The sequence below is a fragment of the Electrona antarctica genome (assembly GCF_951216825.1).
Source record: "Electrona antarctica genome assembly, chromosome: 21".
Classification (NCBI taxonomy): domain Eukaryota; kingdom Metazoa; phylum Chordata; class Actinopteri; order Myctophiformes; family Myctophidae; genus Electrona; species Electrona antarctica.
In genome coordinates, this window is record NC_136802.1 from 5,970,875 (window position 1) to 5,993,374 (window position 22,500).

Consider the following 22,500-nt stretch of genomic DNA (forward strand, 5'->3'; position numbering starts at 1 on the left):
CCGCCGCCTAGCGGACCACAGAGTGTAATACATTTTAGGTGGCATAAATTCCTTTTATAGTGTGAAATTTACTAAATCGGTTGACATGAAATAAAAAGTTGTTGTTGTTGTTGTTGTTGTTTTTGTAGGCCCTATTTTTATATAGAATATTGTAAACATGTATTAGTATGTATAGCCATGTCAGCTACTATTTATATTTACATCCTGTGCATGTCTTTGTTTCATTTTAAAATGATCAACAATAAGGTTTTTGGCTGCTTATGGTAAACAACAAATCTCGTAATAGCCTATAAGATTCGGTAGAGGGCAGCACAGCGTTGTTTAATATGATCATTAACAATGTCAACTCAGCCTTGAAATGAAATGAAATGAAATGATTACTATATTTACGCAGGGTATCTGGGCTAAGCTCAATAACTTGTTTCCAGCCAGGCCCTGCTCATAGAACATTTCATCGTAGTGGTTCAATGCCTTGTTCAAGGGCACTTGAGCGGTGGTAATTTTAACGTGTCGGACCGCTGATTCGAACTGGCGACCTTTCGGTATCAAGACCGCTCCGCAATCCGTTCGGCCACCGCTGCCTTCAATCAATCAATGCTGCCTCCATCTGGCGGAGTTAAGTCAGGTTAACATGAATCCAATACAGACTACAGACACAGTGTGCTTTACATTAAGTGAAAAGTGCACACAGATCTAGGACTTCTCCTTAATAAGTCCTCAAGGCTATGGACCAGAGCTACATCTACTAGGTATTGATGAGTCTCATCAATGCAGATGAGAACACAGACAGACAGACCTCTGGTCCATTATGGACTAGAGCTTTTAATAGCTTTTAATGTCTTCAATGTTTGTGTTTACACAGACTCAAAAACAGGAATTGACCTGTTATAGTGAAATTAGCAAAAATCGGCCTCATGGTGGCGTCATAACAACAGGCCGTTCTGAAGAATTTGGGGCAGAGGTTACTCAGCTGTAAGTACTGCAGAGTTTGGCTGGCATGAGGCAGCAGGCAATGCGAAGGACGGACACGTATGTATGTGTGTGTGTGAGTGTGAGTGTGTGTGTGTGTGTGTGTGTGTGTGTGTGTGTGTGTGTGTGTGTGTGTGTGTGTGTGTGTGTGTGTGTGTGTGTGTGCGTGCGTGCGTGCGTGTGTGTGTGTGTGTGTGTGTACAGTTTTTGATTGATTGATTGATTGATTGATTAACAGTTTGCAGAATTACAGTACATTTCAACTTTAAGGAAGGCCTACAACTCAATACAAAAAATCTGTTAACTGTGAGTGGACGACACCATAAATTAAGCATTACACTTGTTTACCCACCATTTTCAATTCATCAAAAGTGCAAAACATACTCCGTCTCTCTCCCCTCCCCATGCCTTCGGCCTGGTGGAGACAATGTTGCATTAAAAACGTTACAGGGATTCCTGGTGCAGAAGTTGGGCAGAGCAGAGCAGAGGGGCGGAAACTAGCCTCGGTCCCAGCCTTACTCATCTGGGAAGGAAACTGGAGAGGCAGGAAGAAAGAGGACCGAGAGAGAGAGAGAACGGGAGGAGAGAGAAGGAGAGGAAAGGAAGGAAGAAATGCAAACTGTGGCGACTAGAGACACTACTAGACAGTAGCCTATAGTCAACAGAGCTGTCAACAGAGAGAGACACAGAGAGAGAGACACACAGAGAGAGAGAGAGAGAGAGAGAGAGAGAGAGAGAGAGAGGGAGAGAGAGAGGGGGGTGGGGGGACTGGCCAAAGAGGAGAAACTTACTGCGTGCGTGCGTGCGTGCGTGGTCACCGTGTGGACCGTACTGTGGTGTGCCAAAGAAAAGTTGTAATAAGCGGCTAACGGCTCGAGCTCCATCTCTCCGTATAGCGGATCGATGGATTATATAGCCTGTTCAATCAGTGATCGATCGGTATAGACTGTGAGGTGACTATAGGCCTATAAGGTCGGTCCGTTAAGCAATACCATACCGTTAAGAGCGGATCGATCTAGCGGGGCTGGGAGCGTCATGAGCGGCTCTGGGGAGGTGGTGTGTGAGGGCTGGCTCCGAAAATCTCCACCTGAGAAGAAGTTACGACGACATGTGAGTATCTAGGCCTAATTAACCTCTTCATTTAACAAGTTACGACGACATGTGAGTATCTAGGCCTAATTAACCTCTTCATTTAACAAGCAACCCGTGTGTATACTGTACTACAGTAATGAATCTGTTATATGTCCGGAATTAAACACTTCAGTACAAAGGTTTTGGTATCAAAATGAGCTTAAAGTAGGCTACCAAAAAGTATAGAAAGTAGGCCTATACTCATTATGCAGAATTTCCCATTTCACAAGTTTTCAAATGTATAAAAAATGTATACAAATCTTTTCGAAATAGCAGATCTACAAGCTCACAGTGTGTGATGCGTTGCATCGCAACACATTGTGAGCTGGTTCCAATGGCCGGAATGTATAGGTCTGTATAGGGCTGTTTTGTAATACTAATCTAAATCTACAAAGTAACTATAGTAACTAAAGTTATAAAATAATTGTAGTGTAGTAAATGTACTATATTTGCTTCGGAGATGTAGCCTAGTGGAGTAGAAGTAAGAGTATTGGAAATTGGCAGTGGCTCAGGGGTAGAGTGGCTGGATGGGAACCGTCCGCAAGGTTGCCAGTTCGATCCCTGTGGGCTCCCCCAGAGTTAGTGTCAAAGTGTCCTTGAGCAAGACACTGAACCCCTAATTGCTCCTGATGTGCTGGTTGGTGCCTTGCATGGTTTCCGCTGCCATCGGTGTGTGAATGTGTGTACTGTGAATAGGGGGGATTTAATGCACAATCTATGTAAAGCGCCGCTATATAAATGCACCATTTACCATTTATCTGTAGTAGGTCTGGGTGACCATGGGCAGTTGTGCTCTTCCCACAGCAAATTATCTCAAGTGACCATATTCTGAAAAAAGGTGCCCAGTATTCTCTGGAAGAACAGCCTACTGGTCTGTGTGACGTCTTCAAGGGCACCTTGACAATTAAGGGTTGTTAATGTTTGTTAACCTGGCTGTGACCTTTATGTCAAACCTATAGACACACTCCCTCTCTCTCTCTCTCTGTGTGTGCGTGCGTGTGTGCGTGGATTGCGTGTGTGCGTGTGTGTGCGTGCGTGCATGCGTGTGTGCGTACTGTGTGCGTGTGTGGTGTGCGTACTGTGCGCGCGTGCACGTGTCTGGCCAGGGCACTTCACAGTTGAACATGAAATAACCCTGTCCTGTATTGTCAATAAGTACCAGCGTGTATATAACTATGTACACAGTGACTCATTTCCTGAGGCACTTTACTGGTAGTATCGTGGTAGCTCTCTGTTTGGGCCATGTTAGGCCAAGCATGAGTAAGGGCCGATTCATACGGGAGTGCTTGGGAGGCATACTATGGTCCGACGGAGCATTGGTTCGACATGCGTCCGCACCTCGGACTAGCGCCTGCTCCCGTGCTTGCGTGCCGAAATGATTCCGGCTCGTCAGAAATTTTCACTAGTACCGAAGAGCCGACTTTAGGACGGTACCCGCCCCCCCGAACCTCAAATGACGTCACATTGTAGGCTCTACAGAGCCGAACCGACTTTTATTCGGCTCTGAAATAGGAGTATGAATCGCGCCTAAGGCATGTTTATTTGTGTGTAGACACACACAGCGAGGCGATGGAAAGTGCAGCATTACACAAAACATAAACAGCATTAAGAAAAAAGAATCACACGATGAAAGACAATCAAAAGAATCAAGAAAGAGGGTGTACTGGCGGCCCCCGGGGGCCACACACATCATTAACATTGTGAATCACATCTTGATGATGTCATCAAGATGTGATTCACAATGTTGTGATTTTTTTTCTCCCAGACCTCCAGTTCTAGGAAACACAGAATGGTGGGGGGACATTTTTATTATTTCCACACAATCGCATTTGAGCTTGTAGATCGGCTATTTTTGCTACGACAGTAATATGCACTGTGGCCCCTCTGGAGTGAGTGTGGAAATATAGTGGCCCTCGTCATCGTCAGAGTTGCACCACCCCTGGGATAGACAGTCAGTGTGTCAAAACTAAAGATGTACTGCACGGGTTCCCAAAGTGGGGTCCGGGGACCCCTAGGGGTACTTGAGGGAGTTCCACGGGGTACCTATCTCAATTAGAGATATAAGGAACCAAATGGACCCTTATGGGTCTGTAACTCAGAGAGTGTACAAATGGAACCAATGTGTACACTCTCTGAGTTAAATTAACAGTGAATTTACAATATAAATCGGGGTACCAGAGATAGAAATACCGGGGGTCCGTAGCATAATGCGTGTGAATTTGGGGTTCCATGAAATGAATATGTTTCGGAATCACTGCTAGAGCCGTAAGAATCCTCCCTTATCGGGGTCACTGGCATATGTTTTCAAATGGGGGGTCCGTGGCCTAATAAATGTTGATTTGGGGGTCCTTGACACGGAACAGTTTGGGAACCACTTATGTACTGTACTTTGGCTTCGTATAGGGCAGTAGATATAGTAGATGTACGATAGAAATAGATACAGGTAGAACAGCATATGATAAACCTCTTAGGAGTGGACTGGTATAGCCTTACTAGCCTATAGGCTATATGTTTTATAATGTTTAACCCATTTTGACCTGAGACCAGATTCTCTTGTCTTCTACATCCTGACAGTTTTCTGAAAAAGCTATGTTTCTATGTCAGTCGTGGCCACTCGGTGGCGCGCTATGAGCTTGTAGATCTGCTATTTTTCAATAGCTAAAGCATAACATAATGCTAACACCAAAAGGGGTTCCCGCCCAGAATGGGTTAAGTAGCAGTTTCAAAATGTACAAGAAGCAGAAGGCATACTGTAGCTGCGTTGCGTATACCTCACATTCACATGTCTGTTTTGACGAGTATATGTACATCATTAAAAAAAATGCAGCTGCACAGGATTGTAATGCAATTAAACATAGATGTTAAATAATTAAGATTATAGAAAATAAACCTCACATAAAACATTGAGTGTAAAGTTACAGTGCAGCACAAGAACAGATTTAAACTAGAAAAAGTGCCCCTGGGGGGCACAGGTCTCCGCCAGGGCAGGTCAGGTTGTGGCCTCCTGGTGGCGCTATAACAGGCCAATGTGAAAAGGGTGCCATTTGTTCTTGTGCCTTTGATGGCAATTGGATGATTTGAGGCATTTTGTTCCAAAAAAGTGTTTTGTAAAAATCCACCTGTTGGTGGCGCTATAACAGGCCAATGTGAAAAGGGTGGGATATATTCCTCAGCCTAGTAGGAAACTGCGTTCATGATGTGAGGCTTTTTGTTCAAACCGGGCCAGTCCTGCAAACTTTGAAAGGCAATGTTAGCCAATTAGGATGGAATATGAAATATCGGACAGATCCGTCTTGAGCACATGACTATAGAGATACTGTGTAACGATTTGCGGGATTTTTGGACAAAATCTGGAGGAGTAATAGCAAAAAAAATTGTTTTACAAAAGTCGGCCTCCAGAGTCGGCAGAGGTTCATCGTTGGCATCCAGGGAGTGTGTGTGAAAAATTTGGCATGGATCGTGTTAACGGTGCCGGAGATTAGCTGGTAACGGACGGACGGACGGACGGACGGACGGACGGACGGACGGACGGAGTGCAAAACATACTCTCCCCCCATGCCTTCGGCCTGGTGGAGACAATAAACAGTTAAAAAGAACTGACAGTGGTTCCCAAACCTTTTCACGTCAAGGACCCCCAAATTGACACTCATTCGCCCACGGACCCCCATTTGAAAATATATATATGCCAAGGACCCATAAGAGAAGATTTTCACGGTTCTAGCAGTGATTTTCAACCATTTTCATTTCAAGGACCCCCAGGTTTGACCTGAATTTGGCTACGGTCCCCCATTTCTATCTCTGTGACCCCAATTTATATTGTAAAATCAAAGTTAATTTAACTCTGAGTGTACAAATGGAACCAAAGGGTCCATTTGGTTCCTAAATATCATTTAGCTGGAGACCCCCTGGAACTCCCTCAAGGACCCCTGGGGGTCCCCGGACCCCACTTTGGGAACCACTGCATTACAACACTGAACAGGCCTGGGCCATGGCTCAGTGGTCCAGGCACCTTGGCTGGTAGTCCAGTCTGGCAGTGTGCCGCGAGTTCGACTCCCGATCCCGACGGCCTTTACTGCATGTCTTCCCCCCATCTCTCTCCCCATTTCCTGTCAGCCTACTGTCTGTCCCTCCATAAAAAAATATAAAATAAAGGCGAAAGCCACAAAAAAAAAACCATTTAAAACACTGAACAGTGCTTCTCCACGTTTAGTTCTGATTCCGGGGACAGAAAGCATACCTGTCCCAGAAGACCCAAGTTAGGTCTGGATGGTTTTCTGTTTACGGAAGAGCTATAGAAACACAGCTGTGTCTCTATAGCTCTTAGGGAGACCCCTGCTATTTACTTTACTTATTGGAATGTAGAACTATTTGTCGCTTACTTTCAAAGTTTATTCCTATAACCTTAACCTCAGTAAAACATTGCCAAAACCTAACACCTATTCTCAGTAAAACAAATACAAGAAAACAAGAACTGCCCCACCAAAATTCCACCAAACTCTTTCTAATACTTTGCATTGGTCAAAATATGTACAAAACCCACGCTATTTTCCCTATTTTGGGCATCTCATTATAGGCAGACATCTTTCAAAAATGTTTGTCCTTAGTAGGACAGACAGACAGACAATGTTGTTTGTCTCTGTATGGGACAAGAATGCTCTTTCATATGAACGTCGAGACTGTAAGCTTCTGTTTACATTTGTGTCAGAGTATGAGCAGCCTAGCTACACACTGTGTGTTGCAGTCCAGTGTGTTCAATATGTCACATTGTGTGGGGTTCACAAACGCACCAGGCTGTTAGTTGAACTGCATGGACTCACGTGCATTCCCGTAAGACGCTTAGCCTGCGTCACTCTCTCTCACACGCACGCACGCACGCACACACACACACGTCACACACACACACACACACACACACACACACACACACACACACACACACACACACACACACACACACACACACACACACACACACACACACACACACACACACACACACACAGCATACCTTTCATGCCTCACTAGTGAGTTATGCTAATCTTTTGCTCTCTCTCCCCTCTCGCCTCCTTTCCTGTCCGCCAATCTCTCCTCTCCTCTCCTCTCCTCTCCTCTCCTCTCCTCTCCTCTCCTCTCCTCTCCTCTCCTCTCCTCTCCTCTCTTCTCCTCTCCTCTCCTCTCCTCTCCTCTCTTCTCCTCTCCTCTCCTCTCTTCTCCTCTCCTTTCCTCTCCTCTCCTCTCCTCTCCTCTCCTCTCCTCTCCTCAGGGGTGGGGAGAAAATAGGAAATTGTTTTTTGTTATTGTTGACAGACAGACAGACAGACAGACAGACAGACAGACAGACAGACAGACGCACAGACAGGCAGACAGACAGACAGACGCACAGACAGGCAGACAGACAGACAGACAGACAGACAGACAGACAGACAGGCTTCATGCAGATTGAAAACACACATTGGAACAATAGACCAGTGACGCTTCTCTCTGGAACATCCCAGTGAGATGGACTGAAATAACACTAACACTCTATCAATCACACACACACACACACACACACACACACACACACACACACACACACACACACACACACACACACACACACACACACACACACACACACACACACACTCTCTCTCCGTCTTCAGCATGGAGCTGCTGTTGTTTTGGTTTCTCCTCAGGAGTCAGGACTGAGGAAGTGTTAATTTAGAGCAATTGTGACCATTTCCTGTCAAGTTCAGAGGTCACGAGAGGAAACAAAACGAAGGGAAGAAGTAGAATAGGAGAAAGAAAGACAGACAGACAGACAGACAGACAGACAGACAGACAGACAGACAGACAGACAGAGACACAGACAGACAGACAGACAGACAGACAGACAGACAGACAGACAGAGGCAGACAGACATACATTGCTTTGCACCCTGTCTGTCCGTCCATGTGTCCGTATGTGCGTGTGTGTGTGTGTGTGTGTGTGTGTGTGTGTGTGTGTGTGTGTCCGACGTCTGTGATCAGTTAATCTCCCGTACCATTGGCTTGATCGCAGCGAAACGGCACACACATTCCCTGGATGTGAGAGGCTGGACCTCTGCCCCAAATTCTTCACACATGGGCCTAGTTAGAGCGCCACCAGGAGACCTGTGCTCTGAGGAGCACTGTTTCTAGTTTATGGATTTTTATTAACTGCAATAGAGTTGGAATCAAATCAAATGTACCTGATGTCACATTTTTTCACAGTCTGTAGGCCTATACTAGCCAGGTTTGTCTATTTGATATCTCTCCAGCCAGCACATATTGTTTTCTTTAGCACCCTAATTCCTTGGCGACTTACGATGTTGTTAGTTGACAAAGGTTCAACTTACTACTTTAACTTTGCACTTTCTACAGTAACTGGCTAAGTTGTCCAAATTCTTTCCCCACATATACTGAAGGAAAACAAGTGGGGATGACATTTACTGAAAGGCGTTGATTTAGCTGAAGAAAGTCTTCAGACACATGCCATATTTGCACAACTTTCAACAAGTACTTAATGCTTGTATTTGATTATACTACAAATACATTTGACAGACTGACAGACTCATTGATTTAACCCATTCTGGACAGGAACCCCTTTTGGCGTTTTAAGCATATGTTATACTTTAGCTATTGAAAAATAGCAGATCTACAAGCTTGTAGGTCTGCTATTTTTGAAAAAAATTGAAAATGTGGCGCAAATCTTTGAATTCTTTCAGAGTGAACGTTTTTAACTCAAATCTTTGCTTCTGAGAGGTGCCTGGAACAACATATTTTCAGATTGTGGTCCACAGCCAAATACAGATACTTCTGGGGGTCATTGTCATCAAAAAAGTTGAGCACCACTGACATAGAAACATGGGGTTTTCAGAAAACTGTCATGATTTAGAAGACATTTTATAGAATCAAGCTCAGGTCTAAACTCTAAATGGGTTCATTTCTAAGATCAGATTTTATTACATATATAACTCATGCTGGGACAATCTTAAACATACAGGTTGGTAGTCAAGTAGTTCTCTACTACAAGATGTACACAAGATGTCACAATAAAGTACAACCTCTGTCGAACGAGAGACCAGACCCTGCTTATACACATGGAGCTTATTGTGTCATAGTCACAACACGCTCTATTCATTAGAATAAATATCAGGCCAGGATGAAGTAGCACTAGCAAGTAGCGATAATAGTTCACAGAGAAGATTGTGCACATCTCAATGCCTATATTTAGTCCAGGTGCTGGAAGTCAGGCATCAAGGCAAACATCAAGGAAGAAAAATAACATCCCAGCACACTAGTTTGTAGAGCTCTGAGACTTACTTTATTTAGAGGCAACACATTGCAACGTTTCGACCTACAAGGTCTTCATCAGGCAAATATTGAGTAAATGTAATCAATATTTGCCTTGTGAAGACCTTGTAGGTCGAAACGTTGCAATTTGTTGCCTCTAAATAAAGTAAGTCTCGGAGCTCTAGAAACTAGTGTGCGGATGTTCTTTCTCTTCCAAGTAGCGATAATAATATTCAGGTTATTTCAAGCCAGGATGGATGAATGACACCCTCACATGAACGTTATAGTCTGATTGGGACAGTAATGCTTTACCTAACAACTAACAGTATAAAGAAAATCCTCAGAAAAAATAAATAACAATTTGTAGCACTTCTATACTTTCACCATTCAAAGGACTATCGGTAACATTTCATGCTTTTCTTTGTCCTTGGCCTGAACCTGGGCTGTTGTTGTCTCATATAATCCAGTACGGAGCAAGGCCAGACGTGGGCGGTGTGGGACACAGGTCCCTCATCTGGTCTGCCGTGGACATCTTCCTCTGATCCGTCTTCTTGTGGTTGTGGTTGTGGTTGGTCCCAAGGGATGGAGTTAATTTGCAGATCAAAAGGATCATCTGGAATAAACTATTATTAACATGGGAAAAATGTTACCATTAGCCATCATTCACATACACTGTCATTCAATGTCTGTTCTAATGCTCCAGACTGTACAAAATGCTGCTTCTGGACATTAAATAAATCCTGGGGGAAAGAGATCATACTTTACTTAAATTGTGTTTGATTCCCTTAATTTCTTATTTTAATTTATTCGGTTTGCTGATTATTTCATTTAATACATTCAAAATGGGTACCCCTTTTGGTGTTTCAAGCATTATGTTATACTTTAGCTATTGAAAAATAGCAGATCTACAAGCTCATAGATCTGCTATTTTTAAAAAATCGTGAAAATGTGGTGCAAATCTTTGAATATATATGTTTTCATAGCGAACGTTTTTAACTCAAATCTTTGCTTCTGGGGGGGTCCCTGGAACAACATATTTTGAGATGGGGGTCCGAGGCCAAATACATTATGATTCTAGGGGTCCTTGACATGAAATAGGTTGAGCACCACTGACATAGAAACATAGGTTTGTCAGGATTTAGAAGACATTTGTAGAATCGTCCTCAGGTCTAAATGGGTTAATATTCAGTTTTATGTTTTCTTTCAGTTTGCGATATTTAAATAAACGAATTATTATTTAAGTAACACAACAGGCACCACCTTGTCCAAGCAATGGACAGATGTTCTCTTACATCTCTCTCTCTTTACACATTATGTTAAAACATCAACACATTTACAAAACAACATTCACTTATTTATGGTATTTCTTTTGATTATTGTTAGTATTAGTATAGTATTATTATGTTCAAGAAAAGGTAAATACATCTAATCGCGCGACTCACCGCATTGTGGTCTTGAGGGAACTCTTCAGAAACCAGCCATACAGAGGAAGAGACAAGCAGGATAGTGTGTAGTAGAGACATAGAGGAAGAGGACAGCAATAAGCCTTGCATTTTGCTTCCAACAACTCATGGTCTAATATATCCATTTCATTCTTATATATATATATACTTCCACTATATTCAAATACAATGATGCAAAGTAATTGCTAATTAGTGGGCTATACTCCAAAGGTTTCTTTCATGGCATTATAAAGCATTATTCAGTGATGTCACTTCTCCATTCCTCTCTGCTCTTATACCCATGTTCTTTCTTCAGTTTTATGAATGAACTTATAATAAAGACTTTGTAATTCAGTACACCGCATGGCTTCAGAACAGCTCTCAAAGGGCACCGCCACCTACGGACGGCTGCAATTCGAAACTGGCCCCCCGTAAAATCTGAATAATATGATATATTATGTCTTGATAAATGTAAATGCACAAAGGGTGCTATAGCACCCGTAATGCCAGGCTCTCTGTTAATTAGTTTCACTGGTCATTATGATTCAAGGCATTCAGCACAATGCACTTATAGAGCCTTTGTTCATATTAGAATCATACGGTAATAATAGCTACTGATGGATGCCGTTGAAAAACCACATCTCTCTTAATTAAATTGGTAAAGCCCTAATGTCGAATGATGAATTGAAAATGGTGGACCCTGTTGTAAACAAGTGCAATGTTACATGCAGTAACAGTTTTTGTATTGACTTGTGCTTTTGTTTCGTTCTGCATAATACTGTTAAAATAATGTTCAATCAATCAATCAATCAATCAATCGTTTCCGCTAGGCCGAAAGGCATGGCTGAGACTGTTTTGCACCCAGTCAGTCAGTCCGTCCGTCCGTCCGTCCGTCCTTTAGAGTATATATGAATAGAGACGGCACCCGGAGGAAACCCTGAAGTGAAATGGACATAGTGGCCAAATTTGATATTGCAGCGTGGGCCCAAACACATGAACGCGCTGGTCTGTTGACTATCATTGTGCACGTTCATGATGACACGTGAACGCCGCTGTTTCATACGTGAACGCGTGCAATGATAGTCAACGGCAGCGCGTTCATGTTATTGGGGCAAATCCATCCCAGAATGCACTCTGTTCCTACCCGGAAGGAGGAGCGGAATCGCCTCATGCGCTTTTGAGCAACTTAATGCAAATGGATGGGAGGAGAAATCCACCTTAATGCAAGTGGATGGAGGAGAAATCCACCTTAATGCAAGTGGATGGGAGGAGAAATCCACCTTAATGCAAGTGGATGGGAGGAGAAATCCACCTTAATGCAAGTGGATGGGAGGAGAAATCCACCTTAATGCAAGTGGATGGGAGGAGAAATCCACCTTAATGCAAGTGGATGGGAGGAGAAATCCACCTTAATGCAAGTGGATGGAGGAGAAATCCACCTTAATGCAAGTGGATGGGAGGAGAAATCCACCTTAATGCAAGTGGATGGGAGGAGAAATCCACCTTAATGCAAGTGGATGGGAGGAGAAATCCACCTTAATGCAAGTGGATGGGAGGAGAAATCCACCTTAATGCAAGTGGATGGGAGGAGAAATCCACCTTAATGCAAGTGGATGGGAGGAGAAATCCACCTTAATGCAAGTGGATGGAGGAGAAATCCACCTTAATGCAAGTGGATGGGAGGAGAAATCCACCTTAATGCAAGTGGGTGGGAGGAGAAATCCACCTTAATGCAAGTGGATGGAGGAGAAATCCACCTTAATGCAAGTGGATGGGAGGAGAAATCCACCTTAATGCAAGTGGATGGGAGGAGAAATCCACCTTAATGCAAGTGGATGGAGGAGAAATCCACCTTAATGCAAGTGGATGGAGGAGAAATCCACCTTAATGCAAGTGGATGGAGGAGAAATCCACCTTAATGCAAGTGGATGGAGGAGAAATCCGGTGACGTCTCTATTCATATATACTCTCTAAGGTCTGTCCGTCCAAAAGTCTGCAACACACGGCTCCCAACACTTCCTGCTCCACTACTGCCTCTTCCTGTACACACTTCCTGGGGAGAGAGAGAGAGAGAGAGAGACCCCCCTTTTGAAACTATAGCTCCTCGCCACTCGCCGTACACACTTGGTTTGAGCAAAGATATACTGTAGATAGGGAGGGGAATCCCAGTGCTGTCTCTATTATTTATATATCTATGCTCAAACCAAGTGTGTTGTAGGGCGAGTGGCGAGGAGCTAGTTTCAAAAAGGGCCAGAGAGAGAGAGAGAGAGAGAGAGCGAGAGAGAGAGAAAAAGAGTGAGTGAGTGAGTGAGTGAGTGAGTGAGTGAGTGCGTGCGTGCGTGCGTGCGTGCGTGCGTGCGTGCGTGCGTGCGTGCGTGCGTGCGTGCGTGCGAGAGAGAGAGAGAAAGAGAGAGAAAGAGAGAGAGAAAGAGAGAGAAAGAGAGAAGAGAGCGTGAGAGGCATACTGTATAGAGAAAGAGAGTGAAATACATGTATGGATGGAAATAGTTAAGTCAGGTTAATGTTTACCACACCCCACATTATGCAATTGTTTTCACAATCACAAACATGGAGTTAATTATATCCTTGTGTGTGTGTGTGTGTGTGTGTGTGTGTGTGTGTGTGTGTGTGTGTGTGTGTGTGTGTGTGTGTGTGTGTGTGTGTGCGTGCGTGCGTGCGTGCGTGCGTGTCTAGGCGTGGAAGAGGCGGTGGTTCGTGTTGCGCAGTTGCAGGATGACGGGAGACCCAGACGTCCTTCAGTATTACAAACACCACCAGGCCAAGAAACCCATCAAGACCATCAACCTGGACCTGTGTGAACAGGTAAGACCATCAACCTGGACCTGTGTGAACAGGTAAGACCATCAACCTGGACCTGTGTGAACAGGTAAGACCATCAACCTGGACCTGTGTGAACAGGTAAGACCATCAACCTGGACCTGTGTGAACAGGTGAGGACAGCTTCATTCAGTCGTACACTTACTGTACTGTGTACCTACCTACTGTACTTTTTTTTACTTTACCGGAGTATTTGATATGATATGATATGATATGATATAGTACTTTATTGTAAGTTCACACTGAAATGTGTCTTGCGACCCAGCAGCCAAGTATGCAGAACACATGTAAACACATAACACAAAGAACAAGACAATTTACATACATAAAGACATGAAGACAAGAGCAATGTCCACCGCTTAGATTACCCTGTGGCTGCTACAACTCCTGATTAAGCCTCAAGGTCGACTGGTGGACGAAGGACCTCTTTAGTCTGACCTTATTGTATGCTGGTACACCATATCTCCTTCCTGAAGGTAGCAACCTATATTCTCCATACAACACATGCTTAGTATTAGAGGTGATATTCCTTGCTAACCTTAGGATGCTGTTATCATACTATCATACGTGGATGTATAACGTTTCTGAAGTGGTTGTTCAGTTGTTGCAGCAGTTGTGACTTTAGGGCTGCAGACAATTTGCAGCACTTTTACTTCTACTCCACTACATCTCAGACTCTCAGAGGCAAATATTGTTCTTTTACTAGTAGTAACTTTAGTTACTTTGTACATTTTGATTATTATTTCAAAACATACACTAACCACTTCAACATTTTGGGCAGCTTGTAGATCTGCTATTTTCTGTATAGAAAAAAGGTTGAGAAATCAATGCAAATTTGGCCAGTTAGACTGCATGCGGTGGGCTTTCACTTGACTAGTTGCCTAGTTTACTACTTGACTAGTTGTTTAACTAGGCCTACCTATTATTTTTTTAATAATAGTTGTACATTTAAAAACGGTGTACATTGGTGACTATAATGTAGCGTATCTTGAGGCCTACAAAAACGGGGGAAAAAATGTCTTATCAACTAGTCAAGTAGTACCAACAAGGTGGACTAGTGGATTTACTAGTCGACTAGTTGAATAGTCGACTAGTTGCTTAAAGCTCTAGCATGTCGCATAATGTGGCCCCAAAATATAAGGCACAAGGTTCAAAGACACAACCACGCCCATGGGAGCACAGATGGGTGCAACATATAAGTACTTTTGGTACTTAGTACACAACGTGGGTGCAACGTGGTCTAGGGCATAACCGCAAAACCGCATTGATTGTACACTAGTAATTAAACTTGTGCTGTGCGTTGCGCCATTTTGTGCCAGGTGTAAGGTATCCTCCCTATGTCTGTCTGTCTGTCTGTCTGTCTGTCTGTCTGTCTGTCTGTCTGTCTGTCTGTCTGTCTGTCTGTCAATTCAATTCAATTCAAAGGAGCTTTATTGGCATGAGAAAACATACGTTTGCCAAAGCAGAAGTGGAACAAGACAATCAAAATAGAACAATGTATTTACAAATAAATATTGGATATGAATAGGAATTAAATAAAGGTGTAAACAGAGCTGTGTTATATTAGCACTTTGGACAATACTATCTTGTGAAACTATAAAAAAGATTGTGCATTTTCAGTCAGAGATAGTTGTACAATATACATATATAGAATACGTTAGCTTTATACTCTCTCTCTCTCTCTCTCTCTCTCTCTCTGTGTGTGTGTCTCTCTCTCTCTCTCTGTGTGTGTGTCTCTCTCTCTCTCTCTCTCTCTCTCTCTCTCTCTCTCTCTCTCTCTCTCTCTCTCTCTCTCTCTCTGTGTGTGTGTGTGTCTCTCTCTCTCTCTCTCTCTCTCTCTCTCTCTCTCTCTCTGTGTGTGTGTCTCTCTCTCTGTGTGTGTGTGTGTGTGTGTGTGTGTGTGTGTCTCTCTCTCTCTCTGTGTGTGTGTGTGTGTGTGTGTGTGTGTGTGTGTGTGTGTGTGTGTGTGTGTGTGTGTGTGTGTGTGTGTGTGTGTGTGTGTGTGTGTGTGTGTGTGTGTGTGTGTGTGTGTGTGTGTGTCTCTCTCTCTCTCTCTCTCTCTCTCTCTCTGTGTGTGTCTCTCTCTCTCCAGGTAGACGCGGGTCTGTCCTTCACCAAGCAGGACGTGGCCTGTAGCTTTGTGTTCGACCTGAAGACAGAGGACAGGGTGTGGTACCTGGTGGCGGACAGCCAGGAGGACATGGACAGATGGGTGTCCTCCATCTGCCAGCTCTGTGGATTCAACCCCACAGACCAGGGTAGGAGGGAGGGAGGGAGGGAGGGAGAGAGAGAGAGAGGGAGGGAGGGAGGGAGGGAGGGAGAGAGAGAGGGAAGGAGGGAGGGAGGGAGGGAGGGAGGGAGGGAGGGAGAGAGAGAGGGAAGGAGGGAGGGAGGGAGGGAGGGAGGGAGGGAGGGAGGGAGGGAGGGAGGGAGGGATAGATAGATAGATAGATGGATAGATTGATTATTGGAAGGAGGGAGGGATGTATTCTCTGGTTGATTTCTCTGGTTGGCCAAATTAAATTCCCAAACATCCATCATAGATATTTCTCATTGTCTAAAGCAGTGGTTTACCAGTGGTCCTTGTGATCCAGCTAAATGATGGAGAGTTGGTAACCAAATGGACCCTTAAAGATCTTTAACTACTACAAGATGTCGACACAATTAGAATGTAGACAATGATCAGCGTTGAGTAAATAATGGGCCTTCATATGGAAAAGGTTGAAAACCAAAAGGATGTTTTTGTTTTTTTCTACAGTTAATGAAAGGCCCCGCCCTGACTCCACCCCCTCTTCTGTCACCACGGCAACCACCAGTGGCCACACCCCCAGCGCTACAGTAACGTTAATGAACTCGGTCCCGCCCCCTTATGACCCGGTGAGTGTGCGCCACCTGGAGGTCAACAGGAATATTGAAGAGGACTATCTCTGGTTGGATCAATGTCAGAGCCACAGGTATACGCACGCACGCACGCACGCACGCACGTGCACGCCGCACGCACACACAGTGGTGGACAGTAAAAAAAAAACATTTGCTTGTCTGTAGTAATAGCTCATAGAGTAATATCAGCTATTGTCACTGCTTGTTTGTAATGATTTGGGGGGAAAAATAACTGGAATTTCAGTGCAATATTACAGTATACAAACAGTGGTGGAACGTTACTAAGTACATTTACTTAGGTACTGTACTTAAGTACCATTTTGAGGTATTTCTACTTTACCCGAGTATAGTTTTACTTATACTCCACCACCATTTATTTGAAAACTTTAGTTACTATAGTTATTGTAGATTGATTATTATTACAAAAGATACACTAAACCACTTTAGCCCTATACATTTCAGCCATTTGAAAATATCAGAACTACAAGCTCTCCCCCTCTCCCTCTCTCCCCCTCTCTCTCTCTCTCTCCCCAGACCCCCTCTCGTCTCCTCAGACAACACCAACTCCTCCTCTTCCTCCTCCCCCTCCCCCTCCCTCCCCAACGGTGGCGCTGCCCCTCCTCCATCCTGCTGCACCGGCTCCGCCCCCTGGACCGTCGTCGCCGCGGCAACCAACCTCCGCAGCCAATCGTCTGACTCCGCCGCCAAATGCGACGACCTCGGCGGCAAAAGTGTGGAAGGCGCGGCGGCATCACCTCACCTCCTCCTCGCCTCCCGTCCTCCTCCTCGCCCGGTCCTTCCCTCGTCTCCTCACCCCAGGAAACTCTCCCTGGACTTCTCGTCGGCGCAGCCCGTGGCCATCTCGCTCGCTGACGACGACGTTGTGCACAACAACGTACAGGCCGACACACACACATACGCCAACACCAACAACGGCAACGTTCCCCGTTCTGGCTGCGCGCCCCGCCCGCTCGCCATCCACTCGGACACGGAGCCCACGAGCCAAGAGGCACCGCCGGCGCCCCCACCGCGACCGCCCAAACCCGCAGCCAGAGCCAAGGGAGAGACCTCGGACACGGCGCCGGCCGCCCGCTCGGAGCCAGAGAGGACATCTGGAGGACGAGGAGGACGAGGAGAGAGAGAGAGGGACGAGACAGGAGGAGAGAGTCTAAAAGCTGTCCCCACGTCGTCCACGTGTTCAGGTGAGCTGACGAGGAATCAGACCCACATACTTGGTAATATGGTAAATAAATAGTAAATTGTGCATTTGTAAACGCTTTACATAGACTAGACCTGTACGTGCCCGTCGCAGTCGGCCACCGGCCTACTTGGGAACGATGCAACTTGGGAACCTAATGATATACGTTGTCATATCACCCGTTTTAACTGTCAGCCGGTGCCCCACATGGAGATCTGTCTGTGTGCCTGTGTGTGAAGACTGCAAACTGACTGTGAAAAGTGTACTTGCCAACTTGGCAATCAATTCGGCCCACTGGCAGATCCTGATTGGTTGAGACTCAATTGGCTGAGGCAGAGGCTGGAAATTGCACAGGTGAAAGGAGTTGGCCTCATTAGGCCCACTGGCAGAGCCTGGCCCAGGTGAAAGGAGTTGGCCTCATTAGGCCCCACTGGCAGAGCCTGACCAGAGCCTTTTGTGGTGGTTCTGGAGAACCGTGGGTCCGACCGACTCGATACCTGGCACTGCACTCCCTGCGGGGGTGTGGAACGCGTGTGTCGAGTCGGTGGGTCAAACGGTTCTCGAGTTACGTGCATTAGGACGTAGGTGGCGCATTTATAGTAGGATTGTGCATTACATTCAACCCAATCTGGGAACTAACCCATCTGCAAAAGAAAAGGAAAACTGCACCCCCCTTTCCCTTGACGTGAGTCAACAGTCTGTCTCGAGATACTATACATTCAATTAGGGGCAATTAGGGGTTCAGCGTCTTGCTCAAGGACACTTCGGCACTAACTCTGGGAGAGCCCGGAATCGAACTAGGAACCTTCCGGTTACCAAGTGGCCGCTCTACGGCCTGAGCACTGTTTCTCAACATGGTATAATTACATGTGGTCAATGGGTGAGTTCGGGTGGTCCAAGTTCCACCATTTACCTCCACTGTGTGTGTGTGTGTGTGTGTGTGTGTGTGTGTGTGTGTGTGTGTGTGTGTGTGTGTGTGTGTGTGTGTGTGTGTGTGTGTGTGTGTGTGTGTGTGTGTGTGTGTGTGTGTGTGTGTGTGTGTGTGTGTGTGTGTGTGTGTGTGTGTCTAGATGGCGAGTGTTACTCCGTTCCCAAGTCAGACAGAAGCAACTTGTTTGAATTCAGCGACTGCTTCAACAAATACTTTGTAAGTTCATGCAGCATAAAAACACACACACACACACACACACACACACACACACACACACACACACACACACACACACACACACACACACACAGTAGAAACATACTCTCTAGCCTACTACATATAATGTAGACACATAATGGTCTTACATACAAACACAGTAGAGACGACAGGTAGTACCCCCCCCCCCCCCCCCCCCAGAGAGGACACATGACCTTTTGATTTACATCAAAAGGGCATGTGAGCTCAAACCTGGCTTGCAAACCTCACACCTTTGGTATGCAAATTCGGGGGGTGCGATTCTGCATCGATGTGGTGATGTGACATAATCGATGCGTTGGCTGTTGATTTTACTCTGAAGGCATTCCATGATCCAGGCAATGTTGCCTGTTAGCTAAGCTTCATGCGTTAGCTTTGTGCTTCTGAGGCAGCGACTAGTCTGGGACAGATCGAGTGACTGAGACTCTTAAAGATGAGAGTCATAAAGTAATTATTTCGTAAAAACAATTTCAAAGCGGAGATTTGATTCGGAGAGTCTCTTCATCTGTGATTTACAACAGCTAGTCACCACAATACATTGCGGATGCGTTCGCGCACCTCTCCCGTACACTCTCAGTAACCTCAGTAGTTAATTTAACACTGAGTCAGAGTTAAATGAACACTCGTGTTTTTAGTGTGTAAAAACCTCAATGAGAAGTGCCCTTCTCAGAAAGTCCCTAGTATTATTAGGGTAGGATATACTATATTTTTATTGTCCATTTTATTTTCTTGACAAGTGACAAAGCACCCATAGGTTTTTAGTCCTGCTTGTGGGGAAACCAGTGTCATAGGACTTGAAAAAATAAATATGTTCATTCAGTCAGAACTATTCTGGGTTTTGTTTTAATAGTCATGACAATGAATAATGATATACTGTATTTGGTTAAGTCAAAGCTATGTTAAATCCATCTTTGCCCACTACTAGTATTTGTTACCTTCAGGTGTGCTAATACTACACAGATTAATATACATTTACAAATAGCCTATATCTTTATAATTTTTTATATATATTTGAATGTATTATCAGTTATCGGTATCGGTCTTGAGAAGCAGGATGTTATCAATATCGGTTAAAAAAAGTAATGGTGATGGGCCATGGTGGTCTGCTGGCCCAGCAATATGATTACTTTTACTTGTAGTACTTTAAGTACATTTTGATGCCGATACTTTTGTACTTTTACTCAAGTACATTTTCAATTCCATACTTTTACTTGTAACGGAGTAGTTCTAAATTGCAGTATTGGTACTTTTACTTAAGTAAAACAATTGAGTACTTTTTCCACCACTGTATGCCTATCCGTTGGCCAGGTATAGTAGTGACTCATCACAGCCAAAATGGCGCACCCCCCGAATTTGCATACCAAAGGTGCGAGGTTTGCAAGCCCTATTCAACATTTTGGTTTTAAGATGTTGATATTCATTTTGTATTCATCCTTAGGACCCCAAATCACACCTTGGAAAGCATGAGTGTCTATTTCAAACAAAGTGTTTTTTGACTGGGGGGTCATATTTTGACAGCAGGAATTGCCTGTCATATTTGACATTAGGATGTATTAGGATGTTGATATTCATTCATCAGCCAACACTCCCCACTGACAGCATGCAATCAAAAAACAGAATAAAGCGCAATAGAATAAATCAGCACATTCCAGTCATATCACAGATAATATTCACTTTTTTCTCCACCTCTGTCTCTGTGTCTCTCTGTGTCTGTCTCTCTGTATCTGTCTCTGTCTGTCTCTCTCTCTGTCTCTCTGTCTCTCTCTCTGTCTGTCTCTGTGTCTCTCTGTCTCTCTCTCTGTCTCTCTGTGTCTCTCTGTCTCTCTCTCTGTCTCTCTCTCTCTGTCTCTCTCTCTGTCTGTCTCTGTGTCTCTCTGTCTCTCTCTCTGTCTCTCTGTGTCTCTCTGTCTCTCTCTCTCTCTCTCTCTCTCGGTCTCTCTGTCTCTCTCTCTGTCTGTCTCTGTGTCTCTCTGTCTCTCTCTCTGTCTCTCTGTGTCTCTCTGTCTCTCTCTCTCTCTCTCTCTCTCGGTCTCTCTGTCTCTCTCTCTGTCTGTCTCTGTGTCTCTCTGTCTCTCTCTCTGTCTCTCTGTGTCTCTCTGTCTCTCTCTCTCTCTCTCTCTCTCGGTCTCTCTGTCTCTCTCTCTGTCTCTCTGTGTCTCTCTGTCTCTCTCTCTCTCTCTCTCTCTGTCTCTCTCTCTCTCTCTCTCTCTGTCTCTCTCTGTCTCTCTGTCTCTCTGTCTCTCTGTGTCTGTCTCTCTGTCTCTCTGTCTCTCTCTCTCTCTGTCTCTCTGTGTCTCTCTGTCTCTCTCTCTCTCTCTCTCTCTGTCTCTCTGTGTCTCTCTGTCTCTCTCTCTCTCTGTCTCTCTGTCTCTCTGTCTCTCTGTCTCTCTGTGTCTGTCTCTCTGTCTCTGTCTCTGTGTCTCTCTGTCTCTCTCTCTGTCTCTCTCTCTCTGTCTCTCTCTCTCTCTGTCTCTCTGTCTCTCTGTCTCTCTGTCTCTCTGTCTGTCAGATGAATAAGGGCCTGCTTCCTCTGGGCAGTGTTTGCAGTGAGGATGCTGATGCTGAGGCTGATGAGAATTACGTCCCCATGAGCGCTGCCACCACAGAGCCCCCTCTGAGGACAAACACCAGGTAAGGAAGGTATTCTGCCCTCGTCAAAACGTTCCCCCCTTTTCAACTATAGGCAGACAGACAACTGGGAGTCCTTTTACAGTTTCTCACAAGCGATGGATTTATTCCTCTCCACTCACTCACACTAGCAGGATACACACACACAGTAAAACAAAAAAAAAGGAAAAGAACATTGATTGGTAATATATTCTGTACTGCACACATCAAACAAAGCTGTCAAATTACACATGACATAATGTACATAATGCACAAAATAATGTACTGTAAATGCAATACTTTCCTGGGGGTCTTTATGTGTGTAATATATGGTTTCAGATATTTTAGATTTTAGCAGTGAGCCCAGCTAGTGTCTCTGATGTCACTTCCTTCCTGGACTACCATGTTGTCAAGACAGCCCTCCCCCTATCCACATGGAGGAGCAGTGCACCAAAGCATTATGGGAATTGTAGTCCAGGAAGGAAGTGATCCCAGTGTCCATGACATCAGAGACACTGCGGGCTCACTGCTAAAATCTAAAATATCTAAAACCACATATTACACACATACAAAACCCCAGGAAAGTGTTCTAAATCTAATAAAAATGTCATTAACATTGCAAAAAGGGTGAAGTTTCCATTTTAATGTCTCCTTTCCAGGTCAGCCCCTCCTCCCCCTCTCCCGGCGACCATAACCGCCCCGCCCCTCCAGGACCCCGCCTACGTTTCCATGACGCCGCTCCCCTATCCCCCTCCCCCGTCTGACCTGGCGTCACTGGGTCGCCAGGTGCCCCCCCCTGCTCACCTGGGCTTCCGTCCCTCCCCCCTGGGCCTCCTGCGCGCCCCGCCTCCCCGGAGACGACCCCACCCTATTGGTGGGGAGGCAATGCCGGTGGCACCGCCCCCAGCGCCCCACCACCAGCCCCCGCCCGTCCACCGTAACCTGAAGCCGCAA

General features: G+C 45.1%; 2 protein-coding genes across 4 annotated transcripts in view; one reads left to right on the forward strand and one right to left on the reverse strand.

Moving 5' to 3' along the window:
* Window positions 1-2, reverse strand: part of wdr55 (WD repeat domain 55) — an 11,187-nt gene extending 11,185 nt beyond the window's left edge. For all 3 annotated transcript variants that reach the window (XR_013788702.1, XR_013788703.1, XM_079491654.1), the window contains exon 1: window positions 1-2. This exon is cut by the window's left edge and continues 236 nt beyond it. The gene's annotated coding sequence lies outside the window, so the exon portion shown is untranslated.
* Window positions 3-1,766: 1,764 nt separating this feature from the next.
* The window catches only part of LOC306913702 (GRB2-associated-binding protein 1-like), a 29,097-nt gene continuing 8,363 nt past the window's right edge, over window positions 1,767-22,500 (forward strand). The window contains exons 1-8 of the mRNA XM_079490518.1: window positions 1,767-2,079; window positions 13,532-13,660; window positions 15,768-15,933; window positions 16,434-16,629; window positions 17,090-17,757; window positions 18,824-18,900; window positions 21,449-21,570; window positions 22,206-22,500. The exon at window positions 22,206-22,500 is cut by the window's right edge and continues 7 nt beyond it. Coding sequence (XP_079346644.1) covers window positions 2,005-2,079; window positions 13,532-13,660; window positions 15,768-15,933; window positions 16,434-16,629; window positions 17,090-17,757; window positions 18,824-18,900; window positions 21,449-21,570; window positions 22,206-22,500 — 1,728 coding nt within the window. The 5' untranslated portion in view covers window positions 1,767-2,004. The remainder of the gene's footprint in view (window positions 2,080-13,531; window positions 13,661-15,767; window positions 15,934-16,433; window positions 16,630-17,089; window positions 17,758-18,823; window positions 18,901-21,448; window positions 21,571-22,205) is intronic.